Source organism: Aethalodelphis obliquidens, unplaced genomic scaffold, assembly GCF_003676395.1.
Source record: "Aethalodelphis obliquidens isolate GAN/ISIS:26980383/991018 unplaced genomic scaffold, ASM367639v1 scaffold50, whole genome shotgun sequence".
Taxonomy (NCBI): domain Eukaryota; kingdom Metazoa; phylum Chordata; class Mammalia; order Artiodactyla; family Delphinidae; genus Aethalodelphis; species Aethalodelphis obliquidens.
The window spans coordinates 5,704,502-5,727,594 of NW_020837994.1; the positions used below are offsets into that span (position 1 = coordinate 5,704,502).

A 23,093-nucleotide genomic window follows, 5' to 3' on the forward strand; every position below is an offset into this window, starting at 1 on the left:
ATAAAAGCCACTGTTATTAATAGTACCAAGCACTGGGCTTTGTGCTTGATAAACACACTATCACTTAATCCTTGCAAAGCCCTAGGAGGTAGGTACTATTATTATCCTCATTTGCAAGATGAGGAAACTAAGGCTCCAGGAGGTTCAACAACTTGCCCAAGATCACACATTTACTAAGAGGCAGAAGGTCACTTCAGATCTGAGCCAAATCCAGATTGCGCAGAATCTGTCCCTAACCCCTGTACACGCTGTCTTTCTGATTAGATGTAAAACTGTGGAAATGACAGAAATGGAAAATAAAAAAGGAAATCTCATAAGTATATGGCCCTGCCTTACTGCTCAAAGTTTGTTAGTGATATTTTCCTGAGGATAGAAACTTGAGCATTTGAAACACTTGCTGAGCACAGTACCTGACCTTCCTCATTGCTTCTCCCTGCCCAGGAATCTCTGTCTGTGTAGGTTTCTCCTGTCCCTTGAACACACAGCCTCCAGGCTTCGTTGATGTAACATCTCTACGTGGAACAGCCACTGCCTTTCCTATTTTTTTTTTTTTTTTTTTTGCGGTACGCGGGCCTCTCACTGTTGTGGCCTCTGCATCAGCTGGTAGACTCTCAACCACTGCGCCACCAGGGAAGCCCGCCTTTCCTATTTTTAAAATCATTCTCCCATCCTTCAAGGCCTACTTCAAACCTTAACTCTTCTGTGAGGATTTCCACCATTGCCCCAAGCCAGAAATGCCGTCTGCTCTCCCCTCCCCAGCCCCAGTTCCTGACCACTACTTCAGAACCTGTCCCATGCACACCGCCTTGACAGTCCATATCCAGGTGCTTCCCATCCATCCGTCCCTTGCTGGCTCTGTTGTCCACCTATGTAGCCAGCAGAGCAGATCTGCAGAGATAGCTGGACTCCCAGCTCTGGCCCTTACCAGCTATGCATCTGCAAATAAGTCACCTAACCACTCTGACCCTCAGTTTTTTCATCTGTAGAAAGGGAAAGAATACAAAACCATCTCCCAGGTTCTTATAAGGATTAAATTTAAGGCAAGTCCTTTTGAAGTGTATTGAAAATATAAGACATCATTATTATGTTGCTTAAAAGTTAATCAATGAAAGAAAGAACACCCGAAGTTTAAGACACAGACTAATGCAAAGATTTACATGTGAAACTTTCTACACAGCCCCAGACCGATACCATTAGGGGTAATCACAGTACAATTCAATGGACTTAATGCTCTACAGAAAAGTGAGGAGGCATAAACAAGCAAAAGAAGAGTTTCCAGTTTTCAGGTAAAGAAAAATGCTACTTCTCCTAAAATTCTCATTTAATCTTCATTACCCCCAACTCCATCTCCTCTCAAATACTTTTTTGCATCCGTACTGGGTGGTGTCATGCGTGTACTCACACACAGAGACTCATACACTAAGACACACATAGGAGTCCAATGAGTCTGTCTTGCTGTAGAATTCTACAGACGGCCTGAGCGGTAAACTTTAGGACCATGTGATGAAATGCAGGCCTCAGCTCAATTGATGATACTGGCATTTTTTCTCTTCCCCCACTGGAGGCTGTGAACAAAATCCTAACTCCAGGCTCAAAGGCGCAATACATCTAGCTGTTTGCCACACACCAGCAGGAAAGGCTCCCTCCAAAATGTAATGTTATGCTGGTGACGATCCAATGCCACGGCACATGAAGCCCGGAGAACAGGTGAATCAGATAACACGAAGGGCTAGTGCTCAATAAGCGATGTGTATCGAGGTCCCCTGATGACATCTGGGTCTGCTTTGCTCTCCAATCCTGAAGCACTCTGGGTGCAAACCACAGCTCCACTCAATGCCACAGGTACATAGCAATTCATGGCACAGTGCGTGGCCCAGAGCAGATGGACGCTAACTTTTCTTCCTTAGGAAAATAAGGTATTTTCTCTCTTTAGTAAGGAGCTCTGTGCATCCTCTCAGCAGTTCAGATCAGGTGAACCTTCCCAGCCCTGCTCCAGCCCCACTCCAGCCCCACTCCAGCTATGGGAATCGTAGAGCACAGTGGGAAGAGGGCAGGCTCCGGGGGCAAATCCTGGCTCTCACACTCACTAGTGACGTGGCCTCGAACAACTGACTTGATTTCCTCAGGTCTCAGTTTCTCATCTATGAGATGGAAATAAAACTAGAATGGTACCTAGCACATGGCTGGTACTTGACATATGTTTGTTGGATAGGTAGGATTGTTAAGAAGATTAAATGAGAAATATATATAACACTCAGAACATGCCTGGAACATGGTTAGCTCTCAACACATGTGAGCTGCCACCTCTGTTAGATCAGGGTAGGTTGTGGGAGGGAAGCTGGGAGCAGGGGCAGGAGAAAGCCCCAGACAGGATGGCAAAGCACCCCCTTGTTTGCTCTGAGCCTTGGGTACGGAGCACAGCGGCAGAGAAGGACATCAGAGGAGGGCTCTGAGAGCTGGCATGGTCTACATAAGGAACACAGGACTTGGAATCAGAAAAGCTGGTTGCTAGGCCCAGCTCTATTACTTACCAGTCATTCCAGGTAAACAAGTAATTTAACTGCAGCAGGCCCAGCTTCCACATCTGGGGCTTGCAGCGAATAATCCTACACAGTGCAGAGACCGCTGGAGAGGACTGATGGGTTTGACAGGCCTCACATGAAGGCAAGGGATTTATTATGTATCTGCCCAGTGGAGCCTCTGTTCTAAGGGGGAAGGCAGCCAGAGTCCTCCTGCAGTGCCTGTGGTTTCCATAGTTCTACATTCAAGAGCCTTCAGTAAAAGAGAGACTGAGGCCTGCAGGAGATCCAATGCACAGATGGATAGTTTAATGCACAGTCTTCTGACACACGTGCCAAAAAAATCGCCACCATTCCTATCTATTGTCCTTTGCCTTTGTCTAGACTGTTCCATCTTCCAGAAAACCATTCCTAGCTTCTCTTTGAACATCTTACTTGATGTACAAGGCTCAGTGCCTTGGGGAAATTTACCTGATCTTCCTGGTTACAATGAATTGCTCTCTCCTTCAGGCTCCCACAGGGGTAAAGTTCAAACTCCAGTAACATGCTTTTATCATCTGTCTACTATTGCCTTGGGCTCCTTACACATCTGGCTGTCTATGAAACCACGGAAGACTCCAAGCAGTGATGCTAGCTTATCTGGCTTTGTCTGTCCCTGTAGCCCGGGACACAACCCAAAAGGCAGGCTCAGTGAATGCTCCCCAGTGTCTCAAACCTGAGCTTGGGGAAGCTCCCTCTACCTCATCCCAGATTACCTGAAATCCCTGCATCTGCACATGGTCCTTGGCTGCTGAATCTTGGTTTCAAATCTCTGGGTGATCCAGCTGCCTGGAAGGGTGAGATCTGTATTTCCTCAGCACCCAGCATGGACCACTCACCGAACTGGACCCTTTGCAGATGTTCTGTCACTTAAACACCTCTTGCATATTAATGGACAAAATTATCCACGAGGAAACCAAGATGCAGAGAGATGGAAAAACCTGTGTGAGCACGGCTGGAGGGCGAAGTCTGGGCTTTTGCTATTAGACTGTACTGCTGTCTTTAGGAGGATGAAGCCTTTTAGTTGTGCCTTTGTTGTTTTACTGATGGAAGGAAAAAAACACTGTGTTTCTTTACTGCCATCTCACTTCCTCTCCCCTTTCCCACCCCTCCCTTTTTTTTACCCCTGAAATGAAGAGCCGCTTGGCTGGGTTTCCTCACCTCTGTCCCTAGCCTGCAGCAGGAAGCACAGCCCTGACTGGACGGACCTCCTCTCTGCAAGCTAGGCACTTACGAGTGAAAAAACAGCCATCAGGGAGACCACTCTCACTTTCTCTCTGCATCGAAGTGCAATTAAATTATGTTATTTCACAGTAATTAGTTCAGAATAAAAACAAGGACTTGGGGACATGTTCTTTCCAAGGATGCTAAAAATCTGTAAAAATCGATTCCTTTTCCACACTCCCAGGGTGTGGCTGGGGAAGGATCACCCCAGCCACATAGCTGGGGCTACTCCCTGACCAACCACGGCTATGCTGCCTCTTTGGGGGCCTTGAAACTACCCACAGGACAAGGCTCCCCGAGTCCTGGGACAGTGTGTTGTCTCTGGAGCTGTCATTGTTATAAAAAAAAAAGAATATACTAATAAACTCGGGTCCTTTCTTTTTTGAGGCATTTCCAAACTCGGGACGGCTTGGCCCTCAAATTCAACACAACTTGTTTGCTAGGGGGAGAGGAAGACAGATGTCATTCACTAGTGGCTCTTATTAGAAAAGAACTAGGTGCCCGATTGTCATTGCATCCCCAGAACAGCCTATTACCTGCTTTCACAGAGGAGGAAACCGAGGCTCAGAGAGGGCAAGGTTCTCGCTTCAAGTCTCACAGGTGTGAGCAACAGACAAAGTCTGTGCCCTACAATGACTACATTTTGGAAGCCACCTCTGGTATTCCCTCCCTTAGTTTCCAGTAACCATTTTCACTCTCACATGATCTCCCAGCCTCTAGACTTTCCGCCTCTGTTCCCTCAGTTCGCTTCTGGTCCCGACGTCCCTCCTTTCTCTCCTGAACGCAGGTTACATCCTGCCACACCCTGGTACGAGAAGCTGTGGCTGTAGCACTGGGCAAGACAGAAATTGCTTCCACCCCCATGGAGCTTACGGTCTGACAGTGGAGACAGAGCTGAGCGAATCCAAGACATAGTCCGCAGCTGCAATGACCGTGAGACCCCTGAACACTATAAGAGCATATGACTGGGTTCCTGGCTTACGGCGAAGGGGTCAGAGGAGCTTCGCTGAGGAAGGGACGTGTGAGCTAGGCTCTCGAAAGGGAACTGACTGGGAGAAGGCATGTGGTTCCTTCCAGGAATGAAGATCCCTTTACCTCTCTGGGTCTCGGGGCCACCTGTAACCTCCTCCGGCCCCCATTCATTAAACCAGCTGACCCACCAAGATCAGACACAAAGCTGCATGCTAGCAGCACTGTGGGGAAACTGGACACCTAGCTGGGAGCCCGGGGATTCAGTCCTTTCCTTCTGAGGAGCCCCTAGCAAGCAGTGAGTCACAAGAGCTTTAAACTGTCCATATCTTGTGACCCCCCAAAAAAATCCTGCTCAGGGGGACACACCCTCCCCAAAGTAAGTGAAAGAAGAAAACAGAAGAGGTTTTCTTTCATTCTGGTTACAGAAGTGCTATTTATAATAGCAAACAGTTGGAAACAAAGGAACACAATGATATAATAATGGCACAAATATGATAGAGGTATTAAACTTGACAAGAATGAGAATTTTGTGTCAATACTTAAAAATGTGTACAAAAAGATGGTCCCTGAAAAAGGCAGAAGAACATACACATGCTGACTCCACGGAGGCCTGTGGCTGTGATCCTCCAAGGAGGTCAAGTATAACACACAGAGAACCCTAGAAAGTTTCAGTTGTTTGCCCTCGTATCTTAAATTCTAAATCACGTCTTTAAATTTTCTCAAAAACACTTTGATGTCTTAAAGTTTGAAGGTTATTGTAGGTAACACCTGATTTTGAATCCAGTACATAAATCACTTCTTTACTACACATCTCAAAAACGGTACCAAAAACTACCGAGATGTGGAATGGATGAGTGGTGGCCCAAGGCTGAAGATGAGGAAACAGGACTGATTAAAAAAAATGGAACTTTTGGGGTGACAGAAGTGTTCTGTTTTGTTTTTTTTTTTTCCCGGTACGCGGGCCTCTCACTGCTGTGGCCTCTCCCGTTGCGGAGCACGGGCTCCGGACGCGCAGGCTCAGCGGCCATGGCTCACGGGCCCAGCCTCTCCACGGCATGTGGGATCTTCCCGGACCGGGGCACGAACCCGCGTCCCCTGCATCGGCAGGCGGACTCTCAACCACTGCGCCACCAGGGAAGCCCATGTTCTGTGTTTTGATGGTAGCGATGGTCACACAACTCTGTCAGAATTCACAGAATGGTACAACTAAAAACTGTTAATCTTCTGTATGCAAATGATATCTCAATAAATCTGCTTTTAAATACAAGCATTCGGGGCCTGATGGCTGAGTAGGTGTACAGGTGAGGGAGACATGCCCGAGTGTGGTATGGGTCTCAATCCTAGTCTTGGGCCCTGAACACTGCTAGGACAAGAACTGAGAAGCGTGGGGATACTTCTCCTGGAGGGCAAATGATGTTATCCATTTGCCCTCCAGATCCACCCTATATCCTTCTCTACCCTGCTCTGTGCCCGGGGAGGCTGATCCACACGGTCTGGACCAATGGGTCCGCTTGGGCTCTCGCTCTTGGTTGGGTTCAGTTACCAATGGGAGAAGATCAGAGGGTGGGGAGAGCATGAGGTCCGCAAGATGGACAATTTTCTCTCATGCTGAGCTGAAGCACGTTGAATGACTTAATCATTTCAGCTAGTCTTTTGTTTACTCCTGTTTTACAGGTTCAGAAACTCATCCGAAGAAGATTAAGTCCTCGTATGGGTGGCATAGATAGGAATGGCAGAAGGATAATGAAGACAAGATCCCCTGGTCTGTGGAGCTGGGGCACTGAAGAGTCGCCCCTCTCATTGCAGACACCCCTCTCAAGCAGCCCACTCCAGACAGGCAGCTGTCTTGTGAGGGAAGTCTTCTCCCAGAGCCGGCATCGGCCTTCCCATCATTTTCAGCCAGAGGGCCTTGTCCTGCTCTCGGCAATCTCACAGAGCAAGTCTGCCCCCTCCTCTGCGTGGTGGTGTTTCAGACCGCTGCAGGGGGCCACGCTAGCCTCCTCAAGTCCTCCTTTTGGGGGGCTGAGGGATATTTGTCTGGGGTCTGTCATAAGGAGAACAATCTATATATATCTTGCTATTAGCAATTCCTGCAGAGCAGCATGAAGGAATCAATCTTGGAGAGAAAGCCTTTAATACAGCATCCTGTATCTTTATCACTTTTTTCTCCACCTAAAAGATCAAGTTCAATCTTCTCCGTTTCCCATTCTTTGGGCTATAAAGCTAAATCTATGGCTTCTGTCCAAAAGGCCTGATGTGAAGTCGAAGAAAAAGGGGAGAAAATGAGCCTTACTGCTCACTAATAACACCCAGGCCCAGAGTGCAATGGGCCTGTGCTTAGGAAGCAAATGGCATCTGAGATCCTGATACTGCATGAGCTGTTCGAACCAGATGGGGATAACTGCGGGGCAGCAGCGCGTACAATCACCCTGGCCTCTATTTCTAATCCTTTCTCTACTCATTTCATGTCCATTTCCCCGGTACCTGAACCCCAGGACATAAAACGTGCATTTCTGCCACCATGCTTGTGCCCACGCTATTCTGCCCGGAAAACCCTGGGCGGATTTTACCATCTTGCAAGGTCTTTTATTCAACCACATCTTACTGAGCACAGCTACCTTGGGGCAGGCTGAGTATTAGGGGCTGAGTAGGCAGCAGAGAATAAGACATTAGGAGACAGGAGACCACACTCCCAAAGAGGAGGGAAGCCTAAGATCCCTTCTGCCTGGATTGCTGCTCTGCTGAAATCACGTGTGCACGTGTGCACGGTGCAGGGATGTCAGGGATCTTGAGGGGGCCTGCAAAAGTCTGTGCAAGTCACGTGGAGTGCCCAAGTCCACCTCTGTCAACACTGCCCAGAAGACTTCAAGAGCTGGTTGACCCAGGCTCTTCCAGACCACGAACTGCAATAATATTCCAACCAGCAATGCTCTCTGGAAGCTGCCTTTTGAAAAGAGGCAATTAAGCTTCACAACATTCTCACTTATAAATTAAACTCATACCACCTCGAGCAAGGGTTCAGATTTTTTTTCCAATCCACAATCAGCTGCTGGTGGAGGTGAAAAATGTCACCTAGTTTAAAGAAAGAGTCCCTTATGGCTATGGGGCATGTTGGAAAGTTCCCCCGCAGTTACCAAGAGGCTGCTGCAGCACACACTTAGGACTCCACCCTCAATGTCCTGGTTCAACTTCCTATGGGCATCGCTCTACAGAGAGGGAAGGACCTAAGAGGATCACGTACTCCCACCCCATCCTGGGCTGAGATGCTGAGGTCCATAACAACTCTCTCCCAAGGCCACCAGCAAGGGACTCCTCCTCTGTCACGTGCCTTGTGTTTTTTCAACATCGTCTCTTTTAACCTGTACAACAGCCTCAAGGAGGAAGTATTCTTCTTCTTCCTGCTTTGCAGATAAGGAAACCAAAGCTCAAAAGCGTCACACAGGTGGAGAGTGGCAGAGCTGAGATTTCCACTGAATCCTGTCTTCTGATCAGAACACCGTGCTGCCTTAGAGAAATCATAGAGGATGAGGCACCCCCCTCCAGGGGGGACCTGGACCTGACAATGAAAGAAACAGCTCCCAGGCACTCTTGGGTCTCTGTTTAAATGTAAAGCTCTTCCTGGTTTTTGTACTGTTAACAAGCCTTTTTGGTCTCCTATTCCAAAGGCCTATCTGGCTAGACAGGTGCCTGACGAGTCCTCAAGATACAACTCCGTACTCTTCTGCAGTACTCAGTGTCTGCTTTTTACATAGGGATTCAGAACACGAGAGAAGCTGTCAGTTTTCTCCGGATAGAGGCACTGGCAGTGAAGCAAAAATCAACTTTTGTCCTAGTTAAAGAAATGACGTGAGTTGTTTTTTGGGTAACGATTCTCCTTGCAGCCGCCTCCCTGGAACAGTGAGACATCCCTACAAATGCTTTCTGACAGGGCCCCCTGATTGTTCTGTCAGCTGCCCTTGTGACTAATGCAGGCTGGGAAGCTCGCAGGCACTGCCACGAAACAACACTGGCCCAAGTTCTCACTCAAGACTTATTCTTTTCCATGGGATGCTAAAAGTACTAATAATACTGTTAATAACCACAATAGTATCAAACTTTTACTGAGAGCCAACTCTGTGCCAGGCAATGGGATAGGTGCTTTATGCAAATTATCTTACTGGAACATCACAAAACCCTGTGAAACGGCCACTATTATTATCCCCATTTTACAGATGGGTAAACTGAGGCTGAGATCGGTTAAATAAACTTGCCTAACGTCAGAAAGCATGTAAGCAGCAGAGCTGAGATTTGAAAGCAGGCAGCCTTATTTCAGAACCCACGCTCTCAACCCTGATGCTGCCCTCAGTTTCCTCGCCTATAAAATGGGCCTAATCATTCCAGCCACATCCATTGTAAGAGCCATAAGGAAAGTGGAAACTGAAGTTCAGAGAAGTTAAGCAACTTGATAAAGTTTACACAGCCAGCAAGGGACGGAGCCAGGGCCTGAATGGGGTCTCTTGATCTTCCATCATGTGACCTACAGTGTAGTGGCTGAGAGTATGACCTTTGAAATCCTATGTCATTCACTCGTTGTGTGACCCTGGCAAGTTGTTAACTTCTCCGAGCTTTAGTTTCCTCTTCCAGGAAATACAGAACTGTTACGAGTGTTCAGAGAGATGATACGTGTATAGTAATGGCTTGGATCGATGCTAGGTGCATAGTAAAAATTTAGAATACCAGATACAAGGAGGGAAAGTTACAGTATAAGGCTTAAGACTGTGAGCACAAAAAAGAAGAAAAACATTAAAAGTACCAGCTCAAGAGGCTGAGTGCACAGTCCTGTCATTTACTGTATGGCAGTGGGTGAGTCACTTAAGCTCACTGGGTCTCCATGTCCTCATCTGTAAACTGGGGATAATAACCCAGAGGTGCTGGGAGATTTCAATAAGAAAACACAAGCAGAGTGCTTAGAACAGTCAGGGTCATGCTGACAGGGCACACTCAAAGCAAACTGCTCAGGCTTCCCTGGCGGCGCAGTGGTTGAGAGTCCGCCTGCCGATGCAGGGGACACGGGTTCGTGCCCCGGTCCGGGAAGATCCCACATGCCGCGGAGCGGCTGGGCCCGTGAGCCATGGCCGCTGAGCCTGCGCGTCCGGAGCCTGTGCTCCGCAGCGGGAGAGGCCACAGCAGTGAGAGGCCCGCGTACCGCAAAAAAAAAAAAACAAAACAAAAAAAGCAAACTGCTCTGATTATTAATGATAAAAAGTGACCCCTGTTATTTCTACTATCTAAACCACACTGCTTTTTTGGGTGAAAATGTTTTTAAAACAATTAAATGCTATCAAATAAAGCATTATGGCCATGGCTGCACAAGTTTCATGGTTTGACTTACAACTAACTTTCCCCTCACATCATTCTCCCCCCATTTTGTTCTGCAAACAGATTTCTTTTCTTCGGAAAAGCAGAGGCAGGGTATTCAAATGGAGACTAAAAGGACCCGAAAACCTTCACAGGGAGAGTGGCTGACTAAAGCAAGGCCCTCGCCCCAGGGCGGCCTCTCTGAACGGCGCCCTTCAGAGGCAAAAACACACATCGTCTCTCCTCTCGGAAGGGATCTCCAGGCTCAGGGAGGGGCCTCCCTGGATTCCCAGCCCAGGCCAGAGCAACCCGTAACACCCCAGGGGACCAGAAGACGGCCCAAAGGCAAGGCCCTGGGTCCTGCAGCCTTTGTGGGTGGTAAGTGCTGACTCCAATTTCTCTATCTTCCCATGAAAATAACTGCACACGTCTCTACAAATGAAAGGCCACTGGTTGCTTGTTTCCCAATAAACTTTCCAACTAAGAAACTGAATGTTAAGTGGATCTGTCAGAGTTCCGTCCAGACATGGCAGCCCTGAGCAGACACCAGAGAAAGAACAAATCTTTCCCGCCCTCTGTTTTCCACTCCCCCTCTGCTGGTGAGGTGATGCAATCCTTATCTGGAACTTGATAGGATGTAGAAAATAATTACAAATGAAAAGGTTATTCATAATTTTTAAATGAGCTAATTAGTAAACCCAGTCAGACTTGCTCATTACAGTAATTAATAATTGATTATCCTTGAAATGAAACACAATTTTCATCAAAAATCTAATTAAATATCTGTGCTTTTTGCCTGTTGATGAGCTGGTCTGCTAGCAAAGTCTTTGTTAAGGATAGTCGTGCTCAACAGAGACAATTACTTTGGTTTTTAATAATTGATAGTTCCTTACAAGTTAGTCCTCACAGCCTGTGATGATGGCCAAGCAACAAGAGCTCATCCCTGGCCCCAGCAACTGGAGGAAAGCAAGCACAAGGCTGCCAGCCCAGCCCAGGAGGACAGGTAGGCGCTCACCTCGCACCTGCAGTGCATTCACTGCATTAGCTTACTCTCACTCCAGACTCACAAGCATCCTTCTGAGGTGATGGGCCATGCCGGTTTTCTAGATGAGAAATCGGAACTCAGAGAGAGAAGTGAGATGCCCGAGCTGCTCGGTGGCTGAGCTGGGAGTGGAATCCAGGTTCTCAGGCCGGTGTGAGCTCTGCCCCACCTTGCTGAGTTTCCAGGTAACAAAGGGAACACCCCAGGCTTGCCTCTCTGACCTGGTCCTTGGATACGGAATCTAAACTCCTGTTTTAAGTTTTCTATATACACCGGGCTTTGTCAGAAGGACGTATTTATTCTTGGCAGGGACACATTCTCAGTGGACTGACGTCTCCCAACTTGAGAGACGAATTCTCCCAAATCGACCTCACATCTACCCTACCCGCAACCTACACTGTCACCCTCTTAGTTGAAGCCCTCAGCGTCTCCTGACTTGTTTATGCAATAGGGCCTGTTCTTTCTTCCTCCATCCTTACCTTTCTGAGATGAACATCTGACTATGTCCTGCCACCGCTTAAAGCCCTTCAATGGCTCCCTGTTGCCCATCCAGTAAGGTCCTTAGCTTGGCCTCCACGGTGATCTTCATAATCTGACCAAACTCTCCTGCATTAGCTCCAGTCGTGTCCCCGACACCCCTCAGATGCTTCAAACACAGAAACCCCTTTTGCCATCACATCATCCTCTTTCGAGACTTTGAAATGTCCCTTGGTTTGAAATTCCTTTCCTTCACGTCTACTTCTGGCTGTGACTTGAAGAGTCAGCTAAAACATCACCTTTCACAGGAAGCCTCCTCTAGTCCTCCTGGCTGGGGCTGGGTATTCCCATAGTCCCTGAGCTGCCTCAGCCACTTCTAACACCGCTATGTTATCATATCAATCACTGCTGCTAAGCTACGAACACCTCAAGAGTAGGGAATATATTGTTGGCCCTAGCACTCAGCACAGCGCCTGACTCAAGGTACCTACCCTGTTTCGTTTGCTGAATGAAAAAGAAACTTCACAAAATCGTAGATTCTGAGACTATCAATGTTGGAAGGAAAAGTAAAGGTCCTCCAGAGAACATGCCCAGTCAATGAATGAATCTTTATCTTGCTTACATGGTCATAAGCACTATTTGCACCCTTCCTAGGTAGGGAACTCACTACTGTCCACAGTAGCCCCTATCTTTAGATAGCTGATGATGGACGGTGTATTCTTACTAAATGGGAGACGAAGGAGCCCATGGGATGGAAAGCAGAAGAGAGCTCATTTAATCATAGAAAGAGTGATGCTTTCTTTCTGAACTAGGTTACATAGTACATAGTATAAACCTTGACGTCAACACAAAACAAGCTGATGTCTATATGTAGTGAACTACTCGACTCTTGATGAACAGTGACACTGCCTGTTCAAAAGTCTACTCATCTATGAAATATAATAATGTCAGTCAAAAGCAAGGGCTGTGATAGTGGTTGGTGGGGATACAGTATTGGGAGTGCCACAAAGAAACGTCCATGCCAGGTGACAGTGCTTGGAACCCCACAACCCTCACCAGTAACCCAATCTACATCAATCATGAACCTCGTGCAGAGCCTGGGTGGGTGCTGACCTTTCCCAGTTTGGCTGTTCCTTTTACCCAACGACCCAGGGCAGGAATGGCAAATACGTGGAATGTCAACCATATTCTCCATTCCTGTGACCACAACAGACATCAGTAATCAATCACAGAGACTCTTTTCCATCGAGTCTGGATATAGCCTTGGGATCCTTCTCAACACAGCTTTCTAGGTGGCGACAGCTAATCCATCAGACAGAAGAACAGATAAACACGTGTGCCAACCTGACCCTGATGCCGTGAAATTCTGTAAGCCAATCTTCACAGGGGGAAGAGAGACCCCGGATACCAGACGAGGCTTATTATACCTCGAGATGTTTCAGGAGACCTCCTCCTTGTTTGCAGGGCTATCGTTTTCCTAGTTACTTGTTTTTATTTAATTCAAAGATCTTGAAAGGGAAGTAACCTTACAGCTTACATCACCCAAACCCCCAACCATGCTTGAACCCCTTCTCCGCACCCCGAACAAGTGGGAGCCAGACCTCTCAAGACAGTTCTTTTCCATCCACGATGACTTTGCTTGTCGCTACGTTCTTTTTCACAATGGGCGGCACTCGGTCTTCCTTTGGCTTCTGCCAGCTAGTTCCATTTCTATTTACTGGGCTTATACTAAAAGGTTCCCTTTGCCGATAGAATAACCTCAGAATGCCTTAGCGTGGGTTCGAGGCCTTCTCAAGCTGGTCTGACCTTACCTTAAATCTTAGAATTATAGAATTTGAAGGCTGGAAAGGACAGAGGGTTAAGCCCACCCCGGTGGATGCCTTTACTAAGAGGCTGATTTTCATAGAGGCAGCAGACTCTGCACAACATCCCGAGATCGCTTCAGATTAATAGCTTTCCTGGGAGCAGACCAAAGACCAAACACAGGGGTCTGAAGCAGGAAACCAGACTGTGCTGCAAATACGTCAAAAGAGCGCACGGTGGGAGGCATTGCAAGCAGGGCAGTGGGTCCGGAGGAGTTTCTTACATCACGGACGTGCCCTGGGGTCCGGTAGGAAGGCCGATCAGTGCTGCTCTGGGTCTCTGCGCTCGCTCAGGCAGCTCTAACTGCTCCCTGGGACCCTTTCTGACACTCGACCTTGGCTCCCCACCGATGGCCCTGCCCGACCACCACCTTCGGACATGCCGTCTGGCTTGAGGTCACACACTCTGACCTTTGGCAGTTTGTCTCCAACCCCAGGGCGCCCTGCCTCCTTCCTGCTCCTCGCTGTGGCACCAACAGGAGAGGCCAGCCTCCTGTTCAGCTGCCCAACTTGTCATTTCATTTCTAGGGACTCCCATCTATGACACTCACGTCACAGATGACCACGTCAAAAGCCGGTCTTGGTGAGTGCTTTTGCCTGATGCCAGGCCTCCACCACACGAGAGAGCCGACGCAGAGCTTCCTCCCTGGTATACGTGCAGGAGCACGAGAGAGAGGGCCCTGAGAGCTGACCTGGATAGTCAGGGCGGGGGGAGGGGGGCGGGTGCAGGCCAGGCCAGTGATCCAGGGCTGCGCGGCTCACCCTGAAAGCTCTGACTGCCGTGCTGGCAAGGTGCCTTCATGCCCACAGGTGTCTCGGTCACTGCCCTATGGGCCAAAGGGGACCCAGGGGAAGCTGGGGTGAGGGAGGTGCTTACCCACAAAGTATGCCAGCAGGATGACTAGCGTGGCTGAGATGGCAATGGCGCTCAGGGCCGCGCACTTCCAGTTACAGTACTTGGAGGGCTTCTTGAGGTTGAAGGCCGGTCGGGAGAAGGTGCTACGGGGCAGGGGTCGGGGCGGAGGTGAGTACACGGTGCTGGACGTCAGAGGGTACCCCGGCGACGTGGTGCAGAAGAGTGGGGAGGTGCCTCCCGGCTTGAAGAGGAAGTGCCTGTGGATGGAGAGAAGCCAGAGGGCGTCAGGGGCTGACGACTCACCAGGAGCCCACACTGACCTGAGGATGCGGGCAGCAGTAGAAGAAGCATGCAGAGGAGCCTGGGGAGAGAGAGAGAGAATCAGCACGGAGGAGACGGAGGGACAGAAAAACAGAGAATCATGTACCAGACCATAAAACAGGGCACACGAAGACACGTTTCCACGAAACACGGATGGGACAGCCCTGCCCATGGGGAACCCACCCAAGCCGAGGCGGAAGGTGTTACCAACTGGACAGAAGGCTGAGTGTGGAGATCCTTTTCCTGGGAAGGGATGGGGCTGGGATGCTGCTTCTTGGGGAATAAACTAGATGTTTTCTAAAATTACTGCAGTAACTTGGAACGTGTCTAAAATCCTGTTCTGCCCCCCTGGAGATTATGAAACCGAAAAAATTCCGTCTCCCTCCAATACGTCCTTTGACTTTGTACCGTGGTGGAGGAATAAAATACCAATCGTTTTAAAGGGGGTTTTGGTAGGAGTGGGAACCAAGAAACCACCACTAAGCTCTGCCATGGTCACGAGTCCCCTAGTGGCTGCTACACAGCCAATGGCAGCAAATGCCTTCTAAGCACTCTCCTCAAAAGCCAGTCTGCTGGGACTTCCCTGGTGGTCCAGTGGTAAAGAATCTGCCTTACAATGCAGGGGAAGCGGGTTCGATCCCTGGTCAGGGAACTAAGATCCCACGCGTCGCAGGCAAATATAAATAAATAAATAATAAGTCTTAAAAAAAAAGATACTTCAATTTTAAAAGCCAGTCTGCTGCCTTCCAAGCCCCTGGTAAAAGCCATGGGAGGGGACAGATGGGCAACTGCAGCCTGGCTACAGTCTTGAGGGCCGCACGGCAAGGTCAAAGCACATGGTTTGGCCAAACTAAGTGCCAGGAAGTCCTCCACAGCTTGGCTTTAACCACAGCCATGAGAGGACTGGACCACAGCCTGGGAAACGGGGTGCACTGGTTGCACTGCATGCCCCTGAAGTCTTGGGGTCAAAGGTAATACTTAGAGGAATCTTGTACCCTGCTGGGGTGCAAGATGACTCAGGCCACAGAACACCTACTCAGGGCCAGCATACACACAATACAGGGCCTGTGCTGCATAAAAGCTGCTATGTGAGATGGCTTTCAGAATGGCAGAGGCAGCCAATGAGATGCCAGGAGCGTCATATTAACAGGACTGCTGTTAATATGCCGGGGGACAGTGTATTCCAAGGATAAACTCTTGCAAGCTGAACATGGACTTGGGGATGGGCATGCAACATGGCCTCATCACTTCCCCCAGGAGATCCCAGGGAAAGGTCTCAGAGTCTGCATGCAAGTGCAGGAGCCACAGGGAGAGCACACACAGACAGGAGAAGCATGGGGATGTCACCTACCCATCGCTGTAAGACCCATCATGGCGGGAGGCGCTGAGAATGTCCATCTCAATGAGGTTGTCCTGCAATGTCCCTAGGAATGGCTGCTTGCCTAGGTTTCTATGCACACATGGAGACATGAATGAAGCAATGAGTCATGCATCAATGAAGGGGGAGAGTAGAGAAACACACAAAGTGGCTGACGGGTGCAGCTGTGCGTGAGACCAACAGGATGCAGTTTCCAGGCGATGGGTCTGTGTGCAAGCCACAAGTGCCCGGGGTCTGCCTGGCCCGGGGCGTCTGGAGGGAGTATTCTCCATACAAACCTGTATGTCTGCCACTTGTGTGCATCAAATCACAGAGCTGACTGGTGAAGACTGACTGCGGCTCAGGTGCTGAGCTAGGCATGTTATAGCCATTTACCTCAAGTCTTCAAAAGAGGCAGTGCAAGGAAGGCAGTGTCATCCCCATTCTACAGACGAGGAAATGGAGATGTGGAGAGGTCCCAGGGCCAGCCAAAGCTACCAGCTAGCAAGGCTCAAAGCAGGAATTTGAGCGCAAGTTTATCTGTTCCGAAGCCCGTGCTTTCTCCTCTACGTCACCCTGCCTACATCTGCTTTAACAACAGCCAGCGATGCATACTTTGCTTGTCCAAAGGAAAAAGACAGACAAGCATTTTGGGCTATTTGCTTCTAAAGCTGTGGTTTTCAAACTTGCGTAAGCACCAGAATCCTCTGGAGGGCTGTGCTTTGCTGAGACCCAGCCCCAGAAATTCGGGGTCAGTAGGTGTTGGGGGCCTGGGGACCTGCATTTCTCACAAGTCCCCAAGCTGTGATGATACTGGAGCGTCAGGGTCCTTTGGCAGTGCAGAGACCTGGGTGATGACTGATTGGCGAGGCTGGCACCCCACAGAGACAGAGGGGGAGGCTCTTTTGTCCCTCCACATGCACTGAGGGCAGTGCAGCGTTTCGGGACCCAGGATGCAGGTAGACACACTAGCTATTTTAGTCTCAACCGTGCCTGCTAAGTGGCGTCACTCACACATGAGTGCATGGGATCCTGTTTTCTGATATTTCAGGACTGCTGCCACCTCCCTTGAATCATTTCGAAGAAGCCAGTGGTGGATGCAGCCTGCTGTGTGTGCCCAAGCGAAGGACCGACTGCAGAAAGCTACCTTTCACGCCCAGCCCTGCCAGGGACCATCCTTCTGACTTTGACCAGGTCGTAAGAACCGGAAAACCTAAATTCAAGTCCCTTTTCTGCCGCTTTCGTGCTGTGTGACTTTGTGTAAACACTTCTTTAACCTCTTCTAATCTTACACTACTTTTTCCATCTGTAAAATGGAGCTAATAATACTAAGCTCACAGGTTGCTATAGGACCAACTGAGGAATGTTGGAAGCTTTTCAAGGGCTAAACAAAGATTACAGAAGTACTAACGCTAACTATAATAGCGACTACCTACCCTACATCCACCATATGCTTTTCACTGTCTAGAACTCTGCAACTATTATCCAGTGTAAATCTTCCTCTTCACAACAACCTACAAAGCCTCTGCCATCATCTCTATTTTGCGGGCTGGCACGGCAAGGCTCGGAGAAGTAACACTCCTAAGGTCCTACTGTACAGTAAACGAGCGGCAGAGCTTGACGGCAGCCTGAGTTTGTCTGATGCCAGAGCTCAGGCCCTCCCTGCCTGTAATCCTGGGTCGCTGCCGAGCCTGTGGCTTTGCCCCTGGCCAGCCTCACAGACCAACTCGAGGGGTTGTAAGTACTACCACAGAGCACCATTTCGTGGGCACTCCTGGGTACAGGCAACACTGTTTTGCAGCCGGGCCTCTGAGTACCGCCGTGGTGGTGGGGACCTTCCCTTTGAGAGGATCCTGAAGCAGTCGGGGTCCAGCGGCCTGCGCGGCAGGCGGTTCTGATAGTGTTCACTACCCCGGGGCATCCCACAGAGCCTGGGAGTTCCTGCAGGGGAGTCCCTCAGAGTAGCCCCATTTCTGCCCCCAGACAGATGGCCTCCCGATGGGAGGTCTTGTGACACAGTGGGAGGTACACAGGCCCCGGGGTCAGCAGGGTCTGGTTCCATCATGCCCCGGGGCCTCAAGCAGGTGAGTCTGTCTCTCTGATCGTTCATAAGCCAGGAGACTCACTCTCGTTAGAAATCCAGATGATACTTCTCCTGAAGTATCACCTGGCTCGTGTCACTGCCCTGCTCTCATCCCTCCAATGGCATCACAGGAATAAAACCATAGTCCTTACTGGAGCCCACAAGATCTTGTAAGATCTGACCCACTGCTACCTCTCCAACCTCATTTTCTGTGCTACCCTGGCCTCCTCGCTGTTTCTCCAACAGGCTAAGCCTTCGCTGCTACTTGCCTGAATCACGTGCCCCCAAATATCTGCACAGATCAGTGCCTCCCTTCTCACCCTAACTATAAAAGCTCCCGCCCTACTCTTTCTAGTCACCCACTGGCCCCCTGCACTGCTTTAGATTTCTACATAGCACTAGACATGCACACACACACGTATGTATATATGTATATGTATGTGTGCAAGCGTACGTGTGTGTGTGTGTCTGTGTGTGTGTGTATAATATGCTTATTGTGCTTTTTCCTAATGCCATTTAGTTTCATGAGGGTAGAAATCTCAGGTCGTATTCTCTGCCCGTGTGCCCAGAGTCTAGAAGAGTCCCTGACACGTGGAAGCAGGCACTCATGTAACATTTGCCGAATACTGCAGACGATGAGGTATACAAAGGTAAGCGTGCTGGCATATCACTAGCATGCAGCTGGCGTTTAATTGAAGGTAGCACAGGTGATGTTTTATTATTATTTCATCTATTCCCTGCATTTCACGAGGAAATTTTCAGCCTTCTTATAGTCTATACAGCCCAGCCTGAGCAGGCCCTAACTGCCCCTGTCCGGGGGCCCCAGGGATGAGTTCTTGCTGTCGCCCTAGGGCCTGAGGGTGGCTGCGTGGCACGCTCGCCAGAACGTGTAGGAGTCTGGCCTGCATCGCTAGGTAAGGACTATGCTCTCAGAGAGTCAAATCTATACTTAGGATGCATCAGAAACAAATAAATAAATAAATACATTCAGGGAAAAAAGACAAAGGATAAAGATGAAAATGTTAACAGTGGGGATTTTCCACTGTCCGGATCAAGAGTGATTTTAATTTTTAATTTTGTAACTCAAAAGGAAACAGTTATTTAAAAAGAGAGAGCAGACAAGTATCTCCTCAAAGTACAGATCTATTCAAACAAGGGGAGAGACAATGCAAGAGAACAAAGGGTTTCTAGAGTGATAGAGTGCATACGATTTCCTGAAAGAGCGTCCACACCCATGCTAACTTGGATGTTAATCATTTAGATCACTTGGGAGTTTGGGGTGACATGAGCACTTGCTGAAATGCTGCCTATTCAGATGCTATTATTGCCTTGAAATAGTAAGCCTCATTCTGTACTTTCAAAACTGAGTTCTGGGTCAAATTATTAGGTCTCATTTGACTGCTGAGAAAACCAAGACCCAGAGAGACATGGGTCCTGCTCCCATCCACACAGCAAGTCAGTGGCAGAGATGGAACGAAAACCTGGGTGTCCAGACTCCCAGTTCAAGGCTCCCTACTAAATTTCCTGTCTATCTCTGCCCCCAACACTCTGGGTTTCTGGTTCTTCTGAAACACAGAAGTGATGAGGATTTCCTGATGGGGAACCTGCGCTGCTGAGCCCTCCTTGGGTCACAGTCCTGCAGGGTCTTCAGCCACTGCTGCTGGGAGCTCAGGTATGGCCACTGGATTCATCTGACCTCACGTTGGTGGGTGTTGTTAACTCACTTTACAGATATGGAAACTGAGGCCCAGATAAGTTAAGTGACAGCCTAAGATCACACGGCAGTGGAAAGCTAGAGATGGGACTCAAACTCAGATCTCTCCCGCCTCACAGCCCCAAGCTGCCTGTGAGGAAAGAGTTGCCGCCGGCTTGGAGAAGGAACTGCAGTGTAGTGCTAGACTGCTCTTAAAGCTCTTCTTAGAGTGGGGAGGGGACTGGCTCCCCTCTAAGCCTGAGGGGGGCCCTGGGCCAGTCTGCAGGGTTCCACCTCTCTGACCCAGGGCCGGTTGAGCTTGCCTCCCAAGCACAAAAATGCATGGCTTTGGGGAAGGAAGCGGCTGGGAAGCTGCAGTGGCCAGTAGTTCTTCCGGGACTGCCCTGTTCAGCAGCCCAGCTTCTCACCATGAGCCCACTGTCCTGGACCATGTTTCCACCCCCTAAGCCCGGGGACAGCCACCCGGTAGAGCAGGATAGGCAGGGATCACACCCCACACTCTGCAGACCCCCACCCGTGCCAAGGTGTGCGGGGTGTTAAGAGACTTGGCCAAGACCACACTTAGAGTTAGTTACGGAGCTGGCATGTGAACAAATGAACAAAGAAACAAAAATGAAGCAGGTCTTCCCTGCCAATCTCATGACGTCAGTCTCGATTTGCAAGATGTTGGCAGCTACTCACCCCTACTTCTACCACCCCCAGCCCCCATGCCCATGGGGAAAAGTGCAACCTCCTGTTCATGGAACTCAAGGTCCTCCACCAGGGACCCCCATTTACTGTCATCTCCACTGGGAAGCCCCTGCAGCTCCCACTTCACCAAACTCTTGACTCTCGCTCCAAAAGGCCAAGCTCCCTCCTGGCCTTTGCACAGCTGCCCCTCCTCTCAGAATTCCTCTCTCCCTGCAAATTCTACTAATGCATGCCCCAAGAGGCTACCTTTAATAATCGGGAAGGCAGTGCTGGACAGCGGTTAGGGGCAGAAGCTCCAGACTCGGCTGGCCTGGGCACGGCTCCTGGCCCTGCCATTTGCTGACTGCGGCTCCTTAGGCAAGTGGCTTAAGCGCTCTGTTCTTCAGATTCTTCACCTCTAAAGCGAGGAGGATAACGAGACTACCTTTCTGTGCAGAAGCGTTAAGATAGCAGTCCTGACTGCTAGCCTTCGAAAGGCCTGCTTATAAGGTTGGCCCTTGGCTGGTGTCTGGGAGCTCCGGGTGCAGGAGGGTTCCCACCATCAACTAATAAGAGGGGCTGACTCACTGAGTTTTATTTGTACAAACAATATGGTTTATGCTGAACACCTGCTTTCCTTCTGGGAGTCTGGATTTGGGGTACTTGCCAGGCAGGTGATGTCCGTGTGACCAGCCCCCAGTAAAAACCCTGGGCCCTGAGTCTCTAATGAGCTTCCTTGGTTGGGAGCTCATCAGAGCACCCAGCAAGGGCTCTCTGAGTGTTTGTTATGATTGTTATTTGAGGCTTCCAAGCCGAGGGAGCCACACCCTCTCCTCTCCTCTCACAGCACCATCCAGACAGCCCTGTCCCCATTCATTCATCTATGGGTCTGCCTCCCTCCCTAGACCTCCAGCTTCTTATGTGGCAGTGGCTGTACCTTATGCATGTCTGTGACGGAATCACCAATGACAGGGACGACCGTCCTTCCCAGTTCCCTGCGATGCTCAGGGGCTGGCCTGGCGCACCAGCAGACACCGTGTGCCATTCTGGGAAGCGCGTCAGGGCTGGAGACCACGGGATAGTCTCCCATCCCTGAGGGTGGGCAGAGCTGTTCCCCAAATTGAGTATGACCACAAAGTGGCCCCCAGGCTCCCAAACCAGGCCTGAGATCACATGAGTTAGAGCTGAGGTCTGGCAGCCTTCTGCTCCAGCTTCCCCTTCATCCGACAGGAGCCTGATGGTTTATTAATCAGGCAGTCCCTGTGGAATCAATTACGCGTCTGATGCTGCAGAGTGTGAAAGAAGTGGATCAGGTTTTAGGGGACCCTGAACACATGGCTCCCACCAGAATGGACCACAGATGCACCTGCAGGGCTTAAAGCAATATCACACCCCAGCTCTGGGGAGCACAGGTAGACTCGATCTCCTCCTTGGGGGACTCAGTCACCCTGGGGGGAGTGTCAGAGGCACAGCGGGGGCAGAGAAAGGAGTGGGTTAACCAGGCCCTCTCTCTCCTTCGTCCTTCTGCTAGCCTTCCTTTTCCTGCCAGCATGCAACTGAATTCCCCCCTGGTCATTCTACCAGCTGTTATGGTGTTTGCTCAGCTATTTATTTTAGACTCTCAACAGAAACTCAGTGTGGCAATTAGGGAAGGGTCTGTGGCTGTTTCTCTGGCATCAGGAGGCCCCCTGTTCTGGTGGCGCTTGGCAAAGCTGTTTAGGACAACGGTCTCAAACAGGCCCTGCTCTCTGGGGCTTCTAGGGCTCTGCTCAGGCTGTGCCTCTCCAGGCCCTCCTTTCCTTCCTGCCTCTCCCTGGGGAAACCTGCTTTTCGACACAGTCACACAGCACCAGGTCCGTTGGGAAGTCTTCTCTGTGCCCCACTCAAGTCTCAGGTGAGTATATGTATCCATTCATTTGTTCCATCATTCATTCACTCATTCATTTCACCTGTGTGTTAGTATCTGTCAAGTCCCCAGCAGGTGGCAAGGCTGTGTTGTGTGCTGGGGATCCCGAGGCAATTAGAACACATCTCCTGTGCTTATCTCTATCCTACTGCAAGAGTCTATTCTCTTAAATGTCTCAGGCACACAGTAGGCACTGCGTGAATATTTACTGGACAACAAGTACTACATGATAAGCAGTTGAGCACGTACGGTGTGCTAAGACATGTGCAGGCGTTATTTTATGTAATCGCTCCAACAACCTTAGGAGGCAGTTTGGTAGATTCAAGGTGGATGAAAATTCTTGGCACCTCTCCCTTTGAGAAGTGGGGTCTACTGTCCCTCCCTTGAAGCTGGCTGGCCTGTGACTGCTTTGACCAACAGAATATGGCAAAAGTGACACCGTGCCAGTTCCAGGCCAAGCCGTTTAGGAGGATCAACGGCTTCTTGTCTCAGTGCAGTGGAGCCTTGAGCTGCTGAGGACAAAGTACAGTTCCCTGCAGGGAAGGCCATGTGGAGAGACCCTGAGACCACATCAGAAGGAGAGGGGCCCTACCGAGCCCAGCTTTCCAGCTGTCTCCCCCAAGGTGTCAGGCACGTGAGTGAAGCCATCTTGGATCCTTCAGACCAGACCAGCCAAGAGCCAAATACCACTGATTGACCCCAGTCTATCCCACGT

General features: G+C 49.8%; 1 protein-coding gene across 1 annotated transcript in view; it reads right to left on the reverse strand.

Moving 5' to 3' along the window:
• TENM4 (teneurin transmembrane protein 4) overlaps nt 1–23,093 on the reverse strand; it is a 742,958-nt gene that overhangs the window by 211,396 nt on the left and 508,469 nt on the right. The window contains exons 11-12 of the mRNA XM_027083511.1: nt 16,001–16,099; nt 14,350–14,585 (exon numbers count right to left, since the gene is read on the reverse strand). Of these exons, the coding sequence (XP_026939312.1) occupies nt 14,350–14,585; nt 16,001–16,099 (335 nt within the window). The remainder of the gene's footprint in view (nt 1–14,349; nt 14,586–16,000; nt 16,100–23,093) is intronic.